Source organism: Herpailurus yagouaroundi, unplaced genomic scaffold, assembly GCF_014898765.1.
Source record: "Herpailurus yagouaroundi ecotype Mexico unplaced genomic scaffold, PumYag 67623, whole genome shotgun sequence".
Lineage (NCBI taxonomy): Eukaryota > Metazoa > Chordata > Mammalia > Carnivora > Felidae > Herpailurus > Herpailurus yagouaroundi.
This window is the reverse complement of record NW_024420424.1, coordinates 6,835,308-6,854,420: the sequence shown is the minus strand read 5'-3', so window position 1 is coordinate 6,854,420 and position 19,113 is coordinate 6,835,308. Positions and strand designations below refer to the sequence as shown.

At 38.3% G+C, this 19,113-nt stretch overlaps 1 protein-coding gene across 7 annotated transcripts in view; it reads right to left on the bottom strand.

Moving 5' to 3' along the window:
- The window catches only part of ATRX (ATRX chromatin remodeler), a 300,724-nt gene that overhangs the window by 177,896 nt on the left and 103,715 nt on the right, over positions 1-19,113 (bottom strand). For all 7 annotated transcript variants that reach the window (XM_040467879.1, XM_040467878.1, XM_040467882.1 and 4 more), the window contains one exon: positions 15,858-18,934. In XM_040467879.1, coding sequence (XP_040323813.1) covers positions 15,858-18,934 — 3,077 coding nt within the window. The remainder of the gene's footprint in view (positions 1-15,857; positions 18,935-19,113) is intronic.

The following is a 19,113-nucleotide window of genomic DNA, read 5'->3' as shown; positions in this document are numbered from 1 at the left end:
TTCACCATGATCAAGTGGGATTCATTCCTGGGATGCAGGGCTGGTTCAACATTCGCAAATCAATCAACGTGATACATCACATTAACAAAAAAAAAGAGAAAAACCATATGATCCTGTCAATCGATGCAGAAAAGGCCTTTGACAAAATCCAGCACCCTTTCTTAATAAAAACCCTTGAGAAAGTCGGGATAGAAGGAACATACTTAAAGATCATAAAAGCCATTTATGAAAAGCCCACAGCTAACATCATCCTCAACGGGGAAAAACTGAGAGCTTTTTCCCTGAGATCAGGAACACGACAGGGATGCCCACTCTCACCGCTGTTGTTTAACATAGTGCTGGAAGTTCTAGCATCAGCAATCAGACAACAAAAGGAAATCAAAGGCATCAAAATTGGCAAAGATGAAGTCAAGCTTTCGCTTTTTGCAGATGACATGATATTATACATGGAAAATCCGACAGACTCCACCAAAAGTCTGCTAGAACTGATACATGAATTCAGCAAAGTTGCAGGATACAAAATCAATGTACAGAAATCAGTTGCATTCTTATACACTAACAATGAAGCAACAGAAAGACAAATAAAGAAACTGATCCCATTCACAATTGCACCAAGAAGCATAAAATACCTAGGAATAAATCTAACCAAAGATGTAAAAGATCTGTATGCTGAAAACTATAGAAAGCTTATGAAGGAAATTGAAGAAGATATAAAGAAATGGAAAAACATTCCATGCTCATGGATTGGAAGAATAAATATTGTCAAAATGTCAATACTACCCAAAGCTATCTACACATTCAATGCAATCCCAATCAAAATTGCACCAGCATTCTTCTCGAAACTAGAACAAGCAATCCTAAAATTCATATGGAACCACAAAAGGCCCCGAATAGCCAAAGTAATTTTGAAGAAGAAGACCAAAGCAGGAGGCATCACAATCCCAGACTTTAGCCTCTACTACAAAGCTGTCATCATCAAGACAGCATGGTATTGGCACAAAAACAGACACATAGACCAATGGAATAGAATAGAAACCCCAGAACTAGACCCACAAACGTATGGCCAACTCATCTTTGACAAAGCAGGAAAGAACATCCAATGGAAAAAAGACAGTCTCTTTAACAAATGGTGCTGGGAGAACTGGACAGCAACATGCAGAAGGTTGAAACTAGACCACTTTCTCACACCATTCACAAAAATAAACTCAAAATGGATAAAGGACCTGAATGTGAGACAGGAAACCATCAAAACCCTAGAGGAGAAAGCAGGAAAAGACCTCTCTGACCTCAGCCGTAGCAATCTCTTACTCGACACATCCCCAAAGGCAAGGGAATTAAAAGCAAAAGTGAATTACTGGGACCTTATGAAGATAAAAAGCTTCTGCACAGCAAAGGAAACAACCAACAAAACTAAAAGGCAACCAACGGAATGGGAAAAGATATTTGCAAATGACATATCGGACAAAGGGCTAGTATCCAAAATCTATAAAGAGCTCACCAAACTCCACACCCGAAAAGCAAATAACCCAGTGAAGAAATGGGCAGAAAACATGAATAGACACTTCTCTAAAGAAGACATCCGGATGGCCAACAGGCACATGAAAAGATGTTCAGCGTCGCTCCTTATCAGGGAAATACAAATCAAAACCACACTCAGATATCACCTCACGCCAGTCAGAGTGGCCAAAATGAACAAATCAGGAGACTATAGATGCTGGAGAGGATGTGGAGAAACGGGAACCCTCTTGCACTGTTGGTGGGAATGCAAATTGGTGCAGCCGCTCTGGAAAGCAGTGTGGAGGTTCCTCAGAAAATTAAAAATAGACCTACCCTATGACCCAGCAATAGCACTGCTAGGAATTTATCCAAGGGACACAGGAGTACTGATGCATAGGGGCACTTGTACCCCAATGTTCATAGCAGCACTCTCAACAATAGCCAAATTATGGAAAGAGCCTAAATGTCCATCAACTGATGAATGGATAAAGAAATTGTGGTTTATATACACAATGGAATACTACGTGGCAATGAGAAAAAATGAAATATGGCCTTTTGTAGCAACGTGGATGGAACTGGAGAGTGTGATGCTAAGTGAAATAAGCCATACAGAGAAAGACAGATACCATATGGTTTCACTCTTATGTGGATCCTGAGAAACTTAACAGGAACCCATGGGGGAGGGGAAGGAAAAAAAAAAAAAAAGAGGTTAGAGTGGGAGAGAGCCAAAGCATAAGAGACTGTTGAGAACTGAGAACAAACTAAGGGTTGAGGGGGGGGGGGAGGGAGGAGAGGGTGGGTGATGGGTATTGAGGAGGGCACCTTTTGGGATGAGCACTGGGTGTTGTATGGAAACCAATTTGACAATAAATTTCATATATAAATAAAAAATAAATAAATAAATAAATAAATAAAACCGGTAAAAAAAAAATAAAAAAATAACTATGAATGTTCAGATGTTCTGCAGCAGAAATACTAATTTGCTCATGGGAGTGTTGCCTCACATGCAACTAGGGCTATAACATAATATGTGCTAACTAATCTACATAATCTTTCTAAAAATCAAAAAGTTGAAAACGCTAAAACACACTGGGCCCAACAATTTCAGGGACAGCAGACTTGTAGTTAAAGCCATACGGGCAAACATCCATATAGGTATCTGACAACACAAAGCATTAAACTGAATATGCAATGAAACTCACACTTGGTTTCCAAATCAACTCATCAGATAAGCACTATATACAAGAAATTGGAAGTTTTATTAAAAGGCAATATTCATGTCAATTGCACAAATTCCAATTGGGATAAATGTAAAATCCTAACTTAAGGATTCAAAGGAAAATTTTAAACACTCTGCCTGTGCTGGAAACAGTTATACCTGAAATCTCCTCAATAAGATTTTAAAATAAAATTCATGTGGACTTCTGGGTAAGATGATGGAGTAGGAGGATCTCAAGCTCTCTTCATCTTATGGTTACATCTACATAACAGCCACATCAGAGTAAACAAAAAAGAAAATGAACAGAAGACTAGTAAAACAGACTTGCCACAGCTAAATGTAGAGAAAAGGCCACAACCAAGAGGGCAGAAAGGGCAAACATATGATGGGGAGCCAAAGAGAATGTTGGGTCTTTCAGCAGAAGGGAGGGATGCCATGCAGGCACAGCGGGAAGAAGAGCAGACCCCAACCCAGGCATCCCAAGCATAGTAAGCAACCTTATTGATAAGAATGTGGTAATTTTAGGGGACTTTAATACTCCACTTACTACAATGGACAGATCATCTAGACACATGGTCAATAAAGAAACAAGGGCCCTGAATGATACATTGGATCAGATGGACTTGACAGATATATTCAGAACTCTGCATCCCAAAGCAAAAGAATATACTTTCTTCTCGAGTGCACATGGAACATTCTCCAAGATAGATCACATACTCGGGCACAAAACAGCCCTTCGTAAGTATAAAAGAACTGAGATCATACCATGCATACTTTCAGACCACAATGCTATGAAACTTGAAATCAACTACAGGAAAAAGTCTGGAAAACCTCCAAAAGCATGGAGGTTAAAGAACACCCTACTAAAGAATGAATGGGTCAACAAGGCAATTAGAGAAGAAATTTAAAAATATGTAGAAACAAATGAAGATGAAAATACAACAACCCAAACGCTTTGGGATGCAGCAAAGGCAGGCCTGAGAGGAAAATACATTGCAATCCAAGCCTATCTCAAGAAACAAGAAAAATCCCAAATACAAAATCTAACAGGACACCTAAGGAAATAGAAGCAGAATAGCAAAGACACCCCAAACCCAGCAGAAGAAGAGAAATAATAAAGAGCAGAGCAGAAATAAACAAAATAAAATCTAAAAAAAACTGTAGAGCAGACCAATGAGACCAAGAGTGGGGTTTTAAAACAAAATGGTTAAACCTCTAGCCAGGCTTCTCAAAAGGAAAAGGGAGATGACCCAAATAGATAAAATCATGAATGAAAATACAATTATGACAACCAATCCCTCAGAAATACAAGCCATCTTCAGGGAATACTATCAAAAACTATATGCCAACAAACTGGACAACCTGCAAGAAATGGACAAATTCCTCAGCACCCACACACTTCTAAAACTCAAACAGGAAGAAATATAAAACTTGAACAGACCCATAACCAGTGAATAAATAGAATCAGTTATCAAAAATCTCCCAACAAATTAAGAGTCCAGGACCAGATGGCTTCCCTGGGGAATTCTACCAGACATTTAAAGCAGAGATAATACCTATCCTTCTCAAGTTGTTCCAAAAAATAGAAACAGAAGGAAAACTTCCAGACTCATTCTATGAAGCCAGAATTATTTTGATTCCTAAACCAGACAGAGACCCAGGAAAAAAAAAAGAGAACTACAGGCCAATATCCCTGATGAATATGGATGCAAAAATCCTCAATAATACTAGCAAATCGCATTCAACAGCATATAAAAAGAATTACTCACCACCATCAAGTGGAATTCATTCCTGGGTTGCAGGGCTGGTTCAACATTCACAAATCAATCAATGTTATACATCACATTAATAAAAGGAAAGAAAAGAACCATATGATCCTGTCAATCGATGCAGAAAAAGCATTTGACAAAATTCAGCATCCTTTCTTAATAAAAACCCTTGAGAAAGTTGGGACAGAAGGAACATACTTAAACATCATCAAAGCCATGTATGAAAAGCCCACAGCTAATATCATCCTCAATGGGGAAAAACTGAGAGCTTTCTCCCTGAGATCAGGAACACGACAGGGATGTCCACTCTCACCGTTGTTTAACATAGTGTTGGAAGTGCTAGCATCAGTAAGCAGACAACAAAAAGAAATCAGAGGCATCAAAATTGGCAAAGATGAAGTCAAGCTTTCACTTTTTGCAGATAACATGATATTATACATGGAAAACCTGATAGACTCCACCAAAAGTCTGCTAAAACTGATACATGAATTCAGCCAAGTTGCAGGATACAAAATCAATGTACGGAAATCAGTTGCATTCTTATACACTAATAATGAAGCAACAGAAAGACAAATAAAGAAACTGATCCCATTCACAATTGCACCAAGAAGCATAAAATACCTAGGAATAAACCTAACCAAAGATGTACAAGATCTGTATGCTGAAAAATATAGAAAGGTTATGAAAGAAATTGAAGGAGATATAAAGAAATGGAAAAACATTCCATGCTCATGGATTGGAAGAATCAATATTGTTAAAATGTCAATACTACCCAAAGCTATCTACACATTCAATGCAATCCCAAGCAAAATTGCACCACCAACATTCTTCTCGAAGCTAGAACAAGCAATCCTAAAATTTGTATGGAACCACAAAATACTACAAATAGCCAAAGTAATTTTGAACAAGAAGACTAAAGCAGGAGGCATCACAATCCCAGACTTTAGCCTCTACTACAAAGCTGTCATCATCAAGATAGCATGATATTGGCACAAATACAGACACATAGACCAATGGAATAGAATAGAAACTCCAGAATTGGACCCACAAGAGCATGGCCAACTAATCTTTGACAAAGCAGGAAAGAATATACAATGGAAAAAAAGACAGTCTCTTTAACAAATGGTGCTGGGAGAACTGGAAGCAACATGCAGAAGGTTGAAACTAGACCACTTTCTCATACCATTCACAAAAACAAACTCAAAATGGATGAAGGACCTGAATGTGAGACAGGAAACCATCAAAACCTTAGAGGAGAAAGCAGGAAAAAACCTCTCTGACCTCAGCCGCAGCAATTTCTTACTTGACACATCCCCAAAGGCAAGGGAATTAAAAGCAAAAATGAACTATTGGGATCTCGTGAAGATAAAAAGCTTCTGCACGGCAAAGGAAACAATCAACAAAACTAAAAGGCAACCAACGGAATGGGAAAAGATATTTGCAAATGACATATCGGACAAAGGGCTAGTATCCAAAATCTATAAAGAGCTCACCAAACTCCACACCCGAAAAACAAACAACCTAGTGAAGCAATGGGCAAAAAACATGAATAGACACTTCTCTAAAGAAGACATCCAGATGGCCAACAGGCACATGAAAGGTTGCTCCTCATCAGGGAAATACAAATTAAAACCACACTCAGATGCCACCTCACACCAGTCAGAGTGACTAAAATGAACAAATCAGGAGACTACAGATGGTGGCGAGGATGTGGAGAAACGGGAACCCTCTTGCACTGTTGGTAGGAATGCAAACTGGTGCAGCTGCTCTGGAAAACATTGTGGAGGTTCCTCACAAAATTAAAAATAGACCTACCCTATGACCCAGCAATAGCACTGCTAGGAATTTACCCAAGGAATTCAGGAGTGCTGATGCATAGGGGCACTTGTACCCCAATGTTTATAGCAGCACTTTCAACAATAGCCAAATTATGGAAAGAGCCTAAATATCCATCAACTGATGAATGGATAAAGAAATTGTGGTTTATTTGCACAATGGAATACTACATGGCAATGAGAAAGAATGAAATATGGCCTTTTATAGCAACATGGATGGAACTGGAGAGTGTTATGCTAAATGAAATAAGTCATACAGAGAAAGACAGATACTATATGTTTTCACTCTTATGTGGATCCTGAGAACCTGAACAGAAGACCATGGAGGAGGGGAAGGAAAAAAAAAGTTAGAGAGGGAGGGAGCCAAACCATAAAAGACTATTAAAAACTGAGAACAATCTGAGGGTTGATGGGGGGTGGGAGGGAGGGGAGGGTAGGTGATGGGTACTGAGGAGGGCACCTGTTGGGATAAGCACTGGGTGTTGTATAGAAACCAATCTGACAATAAATTTCATATTAAAAAACAATGAAAACCAGAAGGACCTAACATCCTGAGTACTTACAATCAGTGGGGCTTTACTCACAAAATTTTAAAAATGAGCAGGTTCAACTCTGGAAGAACCATGGGGTGACAGGAAATTGAGTCCCTATCCTTAAAGAGATGTCACAACAAACAACCCCACTGAGATACAGCATAAAAGCAGCAGTTTGAAAAATGCCTAGGGTATATGGGAAGGAGGTTTCTTTATTAACCCCTGAGCATGTGCTGGAAGAGCAGGGATCTTTGGGAGACTTCTGCAAGAACAAAAAGCTAGCACGAGTCATTCTCCTCCCAGCCTACATACACATATACCCCGACCTCAGCCTAGATACACATACACCTGAGGGAACCAGCACAGCACCCACACTCTCCACATACCTTTGGTAACAGCATGTCCCATCCCACCATTTCTTCTTTGGATTTGCCCCTCCACACCAGTCTTGCCTTTGGACAGGAGTTTTATCAGGTGGCTGCAAAACACCTCCCACAGGGGACTGGCGTGAACCTTGCTGGCACCATACACACCCCACCCCCACATTCTTCTGCGGACTGCCCCTGCCAACACATCCTTGGAGGGAGACCAACCAAAGCAGTGGCACAAGCCTGGCAGTGTGCTAGCAGCCCCAACAGTGGCCAGTACCACTCCAAAGTAACTCCTTCCTGGAGGCACAGGGAAATATAAGCATACACAAGAGTCTAACTGCAGCCTTAGCAGTGGGCCTACCAACAAAAGTTTCTAAAGAGACAACACAGGGAGAACACCCTGCAGTTCCAAGCTATGGCATCTCTGTCAAATGGCTGGTCTGACTCAACTCAAGCCCAAGGCAAACAGCAGACTGGACCATAACACAGTGACCAAACCCTGCCCACCAGAGGCAAACAGAGCCTTTGGAGATGACTGGACTTAAGGCAAATGAGGCTCAGCCATAAAATTAGGGCACACTCTACACACACACACAGGAAACATTCCAGAAGTGCCAGATTCTGGTGAACAGGGGACACTGCCCTACCAAGCACAATAGGACCAGTTCTTCATAACACCACTAGTTACAAAAGCAAGAGACACAGCTGACATTCCTAACACATAGAAAAAGACACAGAGAATTAGACAAAATCAGGGAAAAAAGGAGTCTTTCCCAAATTAAAGAACATGACAAAATAACAGCAAGAGAGCTAAACAAAACAGAGATAAGTAATATGCCAAAGAGAGAGGATTTAAATTTAAAGTAATGGTGACAAAAATACTCACTGGAATTAAGAAGAGAGGAGGACCTCCGTGAGATGCTCAACAAAGAGGTAGAACACACAAACAAGAACCAGAAATGAGGACCTCAATAAGTAAAATTGAATACATACTAGATGGAATAAATAGAACAGAGAAAGTAGAAGAACAAATCAGTGACCCGGAAGATAGAGTAATGGAAAGCAATCAAGTTGAACAAAAAGGAGGAAAAAAAAATAAAAACTAAAAATACACTTAGGGAACTCACTAACACAATCAAGCGCAGTAATAAGCACATTATAAGGATCCCAGAAATATAAAAGAAAAAGGGGCAGAAAATTTACTTGAAGAAATAATAGCTAAAAACTTCCTGAATCTGGGGAAAGAAACATACATCCAGTTTCAGGAGCAGGAGGCACAAAGAACCCCTAACAAAATCAACTGAAGGAGATCTATACCAAGACACATAGTAATTAAAATAGAAAATGTAGGGATAAAGAGAGAATTTTAAAAGGAACAGGAGAAAAGAAAACAGGTACATTCAAGGGAAATCTCCTAAGTACATAACCAGATTTTTCAGAAGAAACTTTGCAGGCCAGGGGCGCCTGGGTGGCGCAGTCGGTTAAGCGTCCGACTTCAGCCAGGTCACGATCTCGCGGTCCGTGAGTTCGAGCCCCGCGTCGGGCTCTGGGCTGATGGCTCAGAGCCTGGAGCCTGTTTCCGATTCTGTGTCTCCCTCTCTCTCTGCCCCTCCCCTGTTCATGCTCTCTTTCTCTCTGTCCCAAAAATAAATAAACATTGAAAAAAAAAAAGAAACTTTGCAGGCCAGAAGGGACAGGCATGTATATTCAAAGTGCTGAAGAAAAACAAAACTGCGACCAAGAATACTCTCTCCAGTGGGGTGCCTGGGTGGCTCAGTCAGTTGAGCATCTGACCTCAGCTCAGGTCATGATCTCACAGTTCGTGAGTTCGAGCCCCACTTAGGGTTCCACACTGACAGTGCGGAGCCTGCTTGGGATTCTCTCTCTGTCTCTCTCTCTCTCTCTCTCCCCCCCCTCCCCCACTTATGCTTTTTTTTCTCTTTCTCTCAAAAATATAAACTATTAAATAAATAAATAAATAAATAAATAAATAAATAAATAAATAAAATACTGTCTCCAGCAAGACTATCATTCAGAACAGAAGAAAAGAGAAAGTTTCCTAGACAAATAAAGTTAAAGAAATTCATCATGGCTAAACCAGCTGTGCAAGAAATATTAGAGGGGATTCTCAGCGTGGCTCAGTCAGTTAAGCATCTGACTTCAGCTCAGGTCATGATCCTGTGGTTCATGAGTTCAAGCCCCACATCGGGCTCTGTGTTGACAGCTAAGAGCCTGGAGCCTGGTTCAGATTCTGTGTCTCCCTCTCTCTCTGTCCTTCCCGGGGCCCCCCCCCCCCGTTCATACCCTGTCTCTCTCAAAAATATATAAACATTTTTAAAAAACTTAAAATGAGGGGGGATTCTCTGTGTGGAAAGATAAGACCATAATTAGTAGTAAGAAAAGTAGGTAGCACTAAAGCAGTAAAATTAAGTATATCAATAAAAAACTGCAAAGGGATTCATAAAAAAAAGTATGTACAGTAGGACACCATATATCTAAAACATGGGGAGAAAAGAGGGAGTAAAAATTTAGTGCTCTTAGAATGGATTCAAACTTAAGCAACCATTAACTTAATATGGACTGCTATATGCAGAAGAAGATATATATAAATCTAATGATAACCACAAATAAAAAACCACTAATAGATATGCAAAACACTAGAGAAAAGAATCCCAGCACATCACTAATGAAAGTCAGCAAAAGATGAGAGAAGAGAGCAAGAGAAGGAACAGATAAAAACTACAAAAACAACCACAAAAGAAGTAACAGAATGGTAATAATGCCTATCAATAATTACTTTGAAAGTAAATGTACTAAATGCTCCAACCAAAACACACAGAGTGACTGAATGATAACAAAGCAAGACCCATCTATATGCTGCCTATAAGAAACGCATTTCTGACTTAAAGACACATGCAGATTGAAAGTGAAGAGATAGAAAAACATTTATCATACAAACAGATGTAAAAGAAAGCCAGGTAGCAATACTTATATCAGCAAAAACAGACTTTAAAACAAAGATTGTAACAAGAGACAAAGAAGAATACCACATATAATTATAAATACTACGGTCCAAAAAGAAGGCATAATAACTGTAAATGTTTATGAATCCAACATGAGAGCATCCAAAAACATAAAGGAGTTAATAACAAACATAAAGAAAGCAATCAATCATAACACAGTAATAGCAGAGTACTTCGACTCCCCACTTACATCAATGGATACTCATTCACACAGAAATCAACACGGAACCAGTCCTTTGAAGGACAGTTTGGACTAGATGGATCTAACAGATATATTCAGAACATTCCATCCTAAAACAGCACAATACAATCTTTTTCATGTGAACATGGAACACTCTCCAGACTAGATCACAGATTAGGCCACAAAAGTCTTAAATCCAACAAGATCAAAGTCATACCATGCGTCTCTTCTGACCATAACGCTATGAAACTAGAAATCAACCTCAAGAAAAAATCTGCAAGAACACAAATACATGGAGGTTAAATAACACACTACTAAATGAATGGGTCAATCAAGATACCAGAGAGAAAAATTTTCAAAAATGCATGGAGACAAATGAAAATGAAAACAAAATGTTCGAAAATCTCTGGCATGCAGCAAAAGTTATTCTAGGAGGGAAGTTTATAACAATACAGACCTACTTTAAGAAACAAGAAAAATCTCAAATAAATTTAAAAAAAACATTAAACCTAAAGAAGCTACAAAAAGAACAAATGAAACACAAAACCAGTAAAAGAAAAAATAATAAAGATTTGAGCAGAAATAAACAAAAACAATAGTTAAAAAAAAATGGATCAATGAAACCAGAAGCTGATTCTTTTAAAAGATCAACAAAACTGATAAGCCTTTATCAGACACACCAAAAAAAATGAGAGAGGACTCAAACAAAATAAAAAATTAAAGAGGAGAAATAATGGACACCACAGAAATTGAAAGGATAATAAGAGATTATGAAAGATTATATGCTAACAATTGAACAAAATAGAGGAAATGGATACATTTCTGAGAACATATACCTTCCCAAAACTCCATTGTGAAGAAATTGAACATTTGAACAGAACAACTGCCAGCAATGAAATTGAATCAGCAATAAAAATCTCCCAGCAAACAAAAATCCAGGACCAGATGGCTTCACAGATGAAATCTAAATATTTTAAGAAGTTAATACCAGTTCTTCTCAAATTATTCCAAAATAATAGAAGACAAAGAATAATAACTTCCAAATTTGTACTATGAGGCCAGCATTACCCTGATACAAAAATCAAAGACACCACTAAAAGAGAACTACAGGCTAATACCGCTGAAGAACATAGATGCAGAATTCCTCAACAAAATACTAGCAAAACGAATCCAACAATACTATATATATAAAACATCCTAAAGACTCCACCAAAAAACTACTAGAATTGACATAAATTCAATAAGGTTGCATGATACAAAATCAATGTACAGAAATCCATTGCATTTCTATACCCTAATAATGATGTAGCAGAAATACAAATTAAGAAAACTGTCCCAATGTACCAAAACTAATAAAATACCTAGAAATGAAGTTAACCAAGGAGGTGAAAGAACTGTATTCTGAAAACTACACAACTTTGATGAAAGAAATTGAAGAGGACACAAACAAATGGAAAGATATTCCATGCTCATGGACTGGGAGAATAAATACTGCTAAAAGCCCATACTACCCAAAGCAATCTACACATTTAATGCAACACCTATCAAAATACCAACATTTCTCACAGAACTAGAACAAACAATCCTAAAATTATATGAGACCACGAAAGACCCCAAACAGCCAAAGCAATCCTGAAAAAGAAAATCAGGGGCGCCTGGGTGGCTCAGTCTGTTGAGCGCCCAACTTCAGCTCAGGTCATGATCTCACAGCTCGTGGGTTCGAGCACCATATTGGGCTCTGTGCTGACAGCTCAGAGCCTGGAGCCTAATTCAGATTCTGTGTCTCCCTCTCTCTCTGCCCCTCCCCTGTTCACGCTCTGTATCTCTCTCTCCCCTCAAAAATAAATAAAACATTTTAAAAAAATTTTTTTAAGGAAAGAAAAAGATAAACAAATTGTGGGGTATCGCAATCCCAGATTTAAGATATACTTACAAAGCCATAGTAATCAAGAACAGTATGGTACTGGCACAGAAATAAACACATAGGTCAATAGAATAGGATAGAAAACCCAGAATTATATTCAAGATTATGTGGTCAATTAATTATCAACAAAATTAATTTACTCAACAGAGGCAAGACTATGTAATAGGAAAAAGACAATCTCTTCAAGAAATGGTGCTGAAAAAACTGTATGGAAACATGCAAAAGAATGAAACTGGACCACTTTCTTACACCATAAAAATAAATTCAAAATGGATTAAAAAACTAAAATGTGTGACCTGAACTATAAAAATCCTAGAAGAGGTGTACCTGGGTGGTTCATCTGGTTAAGTGACCGACTTCACTTCAGGTCATAATCTCATGATTCGTGGGTTCTAGCCCCATGTAGGACTTTGTGCTAACAGCGCAGAGCCTGGAGCCTGCTTTGGACTCTGTATCTCCCTCTCTCTCTCTGCTCCTCCCCCACTCATTCTCTGTCTCTCTCTCTCTCTCTCTCTCTCTCTCAAAAATAAAATAAGGGGCGCCTGGGTGGCTCAGTCGGTTAGGCATCCAACTTCAGCTCAGTTCATGATCTTGCAGCTAATAAGCTTAAGCCCTGTGTCAGGCTTTATGCTGACAGCTCAGAGCCTGGAGCCTGCTTTGAGTTTTGTTTTTCCCTCTCTCTGCCCCTCCCTCGCTCATGCTCGCACTCTCTCTCTCTTTTAAAAATACATATTAAGGGGCGCCTGGGTGGCGCAGTCGGTTAAGCATCCAACTTCAGCCAGGTCACGATCTCGTGGTCCGTGAGTTCGAGCCCCGCGTCAGGCTCTGGGCTGATGGCTGGGAGCCTGGAGCCTGTTTCTGATTCTGTGTCTCCCTCTCTCTCTGCCCCTCCCCCATTCATGCTCTGTCTCTCTCTGTCCCAAAAATAAATAAAAAACGTTGAAAAAAAAATACATATTAAGAAATTTGGGGGAGGCGCCTGGGTGGCTCAGTCAATTGAGTGTCTAACTTCACCTCAGGTCATAGTCTTGCAGTTCGTGGGTTTGAGCCCCACGTTGGGCTCTGTGCTAATAAACAGCTCAGAGCCTGGAGCCTGCTTCAGATTCTGTGTGTGTGTGTGTGTGTGTGTGTGTGTGTGTGTGTGTGTCTTCCCCTCCCCTGATCGTGCTCTGCCTCTGTCTCTCAAAAATAAATAAATGTTAAAAAAAATCTTCAAAAAAATTTTTTTATAAAAAAAATAAAACGTTTTTAAAAATTTTTAAAAAACTCCTGAAGACAGCACAGGCCGTGATTTCTCTGACATCTGCCATAGCAACATTTTTCTAGATATGCCTTCTGAGGCAAGGGGAAAAAAAGCAAAAAATAAACTATTAGGACTACATCAAAATAAAAAAAAAAAATGCTTCTGTACAGCAAAGGAAACAATCAACAAAACCACAAAACAACCTACTGAATGGGAGACAGTATTTGCAAATGACATATCTGATAAAGGGTTAGCATCCAAAATATATAAAAAACTTATACAACACCAAAAAAACCCCACAAATAATCCAATTAAAAAAGGGCAAAATGCATAAACAGACATTTTTCCAAGGAAGACCTACAGATGGCCAATACACACACAAGAAAAGATGCTCAACATAATTTATCATCAGGGAAATGCAAATCAAAACCACAATGAGATATCTCCTCACACCTGTCAGAATGACTGAAATCAGTAACTCAAGAAATAAAAAGTGTTGGTGAGGATGCAGAGAAAAAGGAATCCTCATGCACTGTTGGTGAGAATGTAAACTGGTGCAGCCACTGTGGAACAGTATGGACATTCCTCAAAAAATTAAAAATAGAATTACCATAAGATCCAGTAATTCTACTACTATTTATCCAAAGAATACAAAAATATTACTTCAGGAAGATATGTTTATTGCAGCATTATTTACAATAGCTAAATTATAGAAGCAACTCAAGTGTCCAATGATAGATGAATGGTTAAAGATGTGGTATGTATATATACAATGGAATATTACTTGGGCCATAAAAAAGAATTTTTGCCATGTTCAACAACATGGATGGATCAAGCAAGTATAATGCTAAGTAAAATAAGTCAGAGAAAGACAAATACTTTATAATTTCTCTCATATGTAGAATTAAGAAACAAAACCAATCAACAAAGGAAAAAGACAAACACAACACACTCTTTAACTACAGGGAACAAACTGATGGTTACCAGAGGGGAGGTAGGTGGGGAAATGGATGAAATAGGTGAAGGGGATTAAGAGTACATTTATCATGATGAGCATGGAGCAACGTATAGAGTTGTTGAGTCACTGTATTGTACGCCTGAAACTAATATGACACTGTATTTTAAGCATAAGCTGGAACTGAAATATAAATAAATTTTTTAAATGAATAAATAAATTTGTTTAACATGTCCCTGGTTAACTGCCAGGTTTATGGATTAAAAAAAAAAAAAAAAGATTGGGGCGCCTGGGTGGCTCAGTCAGTTAAGCAGCCGACTTCAGCTCAGGTCATGATCTCGCGGTCCGTGAGTTCAAGCCCCGCGTCGGGCTCTGTGCTGACAGTTTGGAGCCTGGAGCCCATTTCAGATTCTGTGTCTCCCTCTCTCTGACCCTCCCCCGTTCATGCTCTGTCTCAAAAATAAATAAACGTTAAAAAAAATTTTTTTTTTTAAAAAAGACAATGCAAGTGACATGTGTATTTATTACACAACTGTTTTTTAAGAACTGCAATAATGATAGAAATTATTTTCACAATTCTATTTGGGGGGGGGGTATCACTAACAGGTTAACCCAAATCCTAATTGTCCTAGTTCTCTATCTCCTCAGAGAAAGATACTTCATCTATTTTTTGGATTTTTCTTTTGTTATAGTTATAAACAGAAACATCTGTTCATGTGATTAGTAAAAAATTGACAAGTATCAGTAATGGGTTTAATGAAGTAAATTTAAAGTTTTCAGAGAATTTCACTGGACACAAAGTTAATCTACCCAATTTAAAAAGCCATATGCAGGGGCGCCTGGCTGGCTAAGTTGGAAAAGCATACAACTCTTGATCTTAGGGTTTTGAGTTCAAGCCCTGTGTTGGGTGTAGAGATTACATAGAAAATCATATACATGGCAAAGCAGTTAAAACTTTCACACACGATCTCCATTACATGAATATATACCTACAGAACTATTGGCACAGGTCTGATTTTCCTTCATGAACTACTGTTTACTACTCCAGAACACTGGTAAAGAAATTTTGTCATCTACCCAACAAACCTGGTATACCTGATACAGAATACTAATGATATTTGGCATACCTTCCAATGATGCCATAAAAATAAATGAAGGAAGGCTTTCGAGTAAATCTTCAAAGAATTTTTAAAGGGGCTTTTCCTAAACAGTAACCTTGCATTTGATTGGCTTCAGGGAAAATTAAACAATGTGGTTATTCATGAGGGTAAAATCATAAATTATAAATTTATTTATTTTTTGCATACCTGAAGATTGGCAAAATCCAGTATGTGAAGACAGCACTAAATTTTCGGTCACAGGCTTAATTTTCTGTTCATCACTGCTCCCCTCACCTACAGAATTCTGGTCATCTCCTATATCAGAAGATGATGAACTAATGTCAGCTTGCTTCCTTTTAGTGCTTGTTCTCAGGGAGTTTCTCATTTTCTCCTTGACACTGACTGCCTTCTTTTTAGCTGAAGTTCTCTGTTTCTTCAGCTTTTTATTGTCTTCAGAACTTTCCTCACCATCAGAAGATGATGAGCCACTATGTACTTCCTTGGTATTTCTCTTTGAATTTAAATTTCTTCTTTCCTTCAGTTCTATTCTTTTCAGTCTCTTATCAGAAGAATCACAACCATCTTCTTTCATGGAATATTTCTCAGTATCAGATGATGAACAATCTCGTCTCTTCATTGAACTCTTTCCAGGCGGGTTGCACCTTTTCTTCACTCTACTAGATACTCCATTCTTACTCTTTTTATCTTCTGAAGAATCACAACTATCTCTTTTCCCCTGCAATTTCTCAGCCTTATCAGATAATTCATCCTTCTTTTCAGAAGTTTTATCTTTTATTTGTTTTCTTTTCTTTTCCCCATAAGTTGTGTCATTCTTATTTTGTTTTATTCCTTTAGGAAAACGAGAAATTTCTTCTCCCTCAGGTAATTTCTCAGTGCTATCAGATGATGATTCATACTGTTGTTCCATCTTAATTACATTTTTCTTCAAATCTGTAATTTTCTTTTCTTTTACTTCAGTTCCCTTTTTGCTCAGCTTTTTATCATCTTCAGAGGATTCATCACTTTGCTCTTTCTTTGGGAACTTCTCAGCAATGTCCAGTAATCCAGTCTGTACTCTCTTACCCATTTTGGTTTTCAAATGCTTACTCCTTTCTTTAGTTTCAGCAACCTTTTTGTCTTCTGGAGAATTAAAACTCTCCTCTTTCCCTGAAGGCAACTTAGCACCATCAGAAGAAACACCTGACTGCTGCTTTTTAGACATTCGATCTCTTAAGTCCATGATGGTCTTGTCTTTATCAACTGTGCCTTCTGCTGAAGAGAAATTCTCTCTCTCTTGTTTCCTTTCAGCATCATCAGATGATCCTTCTTGTGCAATCTTCAAACTTTTCTGCCCTTGATTATCCATTCCTTTTTTCCTGTGTGTTTCATCTTCAGAAGAATCATAATCTTCTTTATTTGGAACTCTTTTTTTGGTTGTTTTGGTAGCCCCAATTTTACTCATGCTCTTTATCTCTTTCTCTAATTCTGAGTCATAATTGGAAGATTCAGACTGGTTTTGTCGTTTCTTTTTAGAAATTATAGACCTTTTAGCTGATTTGCCTTTCTTAATATCAAAATCTGAGCCAGAAGTAGAACTTTTTCGTTTCCTTTTTCCTTTATCATCTTTCCTTGTTTGAGTCTTTAAATCATATAAAGTCTTCTCATGGTTTGTATGAGTTTCATTAATATCAGTATCTGAAGAAGAACTGTGACTCATCCTGGATACCTCTTTCAGGATTGCTAACATTTCATCAGAATCGGAATTCTGATCCACAATCTCTGACTGCTTAGATTTAGGCAATTTATTAGGTTTAGGATTATCTACAGCACTGTCAGAAGAATTCCGCTTATCCTTTTTTCTCATTGGAACGGATAGTTTTTGTTTCTCCTTAACTGTTTCATTACTTTCTTCATCTGAATTAGATGTTGCAGGATTGGTTTCTGTCTGTCGCCTCAAGGGTGTAGTCTTCACACGTGGGGATCTTCGAAGATCAGATTCTTCTGAAAGTAATGGAACTTCACTTTCAAACAAATGCTCATTATCATTCTTTTCCTCTCCAAGTCCACAGTTCTCTGGCTTGGTGTTCAGACTAGAACTTTTACAGCCATCTTTATCTTGTGGAACTTCCTGACAATCAGCACCTTTAATTGGCGAATTAGAAAGGGAAACAGGGGTGAGTTTAACATATAATTCTTTTGTTACTTTAGCTGTAGTTTTTGACTTAATACCTCCTCTGTTGTCTTTTGAAGTAATACTTAATTTTACAGAAGAATTCTCCAATTCTTGCTCTGTTACACTATTGCCATCTCCCTGATTACCTGCTGAACTCTGAACTTCCATAGCTGTCTCAAGATTCTCAAAAATGTCTTCTGGAACTGAGGAAGGAACAGACACAATATCCATATCCAAATCTTCAGAAGTGTTAGTAGGTTCATACTGAGGTTCTTCTTTTTTATCAGATTTCTTATGTTCACCACTGGCACTTTTATTTGCTCTTTGTTCCTGTACTACAATACTCTGATCCATGTGCTCACTATCTACCTGCTTTCTTGACAGTTTAGCTTCTGATTTTGAAAAATCTTTCCTTTCCAAAGCACAGGGTTTTTCTCCCTTTCGTACTTTTGTTTCAGATTTAGCATCTATGACTTTATGCTCTTTGGTATTTTTCTCTTTGTTTACAGCATCCAAAGCTTGAATCTCTGAATTCAAATCTTCTTCTAATGCAAGATGAGCTTTCTTGATATCAGCCAACACAGATTTAAAAGCCTTAAGCTGACGTAACTTTGTAGCAGAACTGATTTCTGAATTATCTGCTGCCTGCTTCAAAAACTTAACATAACTGGAGTTCATGTTAGCTGTGGTCTCAATCAGTTTTTTTGCCTTCTTAATCATCTCTTTAGGCACAATTAGTGCTGAATAAGAGTAGGTTACAGTACCAGAACATGAATCATCTAATTTCTTTTCTTCTCCATTACAATTTGAATTATTTTTCTTTGGAGAAAATCTGGGTGTATGGTCATATACTTTATTACTCTTTTCATTGTCAACTTTTATCTTCTTTTTATTTTGTTGCAACAATTGTTCTAAATTTTCAAATACGCTATTACATGCAGTAACCAAGTCCAACAAAGGTTCTGGGTGACAAATGTAGCAATACCACTGATTGTTTTCATCCATTATTGTAGAGAGCTCCTTCCGACCAAGGTTGCGCAAAATGCATTTCTTACAGAAAGCATTATGGCAAAAGTCGCAACAAATCAAGTTTCCACCTTCTGCACACCACCTGAAATTATTAAAATATTAAAATGTCATTCCCAGGGGCACCTGGTGGCTCAGTCAGTTAAGCCTCTGACTCTTGATTTCACCTCAGGTCATGATTCTGGGGTCATGGGATCAAGCCCTGCATTGGGCTCTGTGCTGAGCATGGAGCCTCCTTAAGGTTCTGTCTCTTTCTCCCTCTGC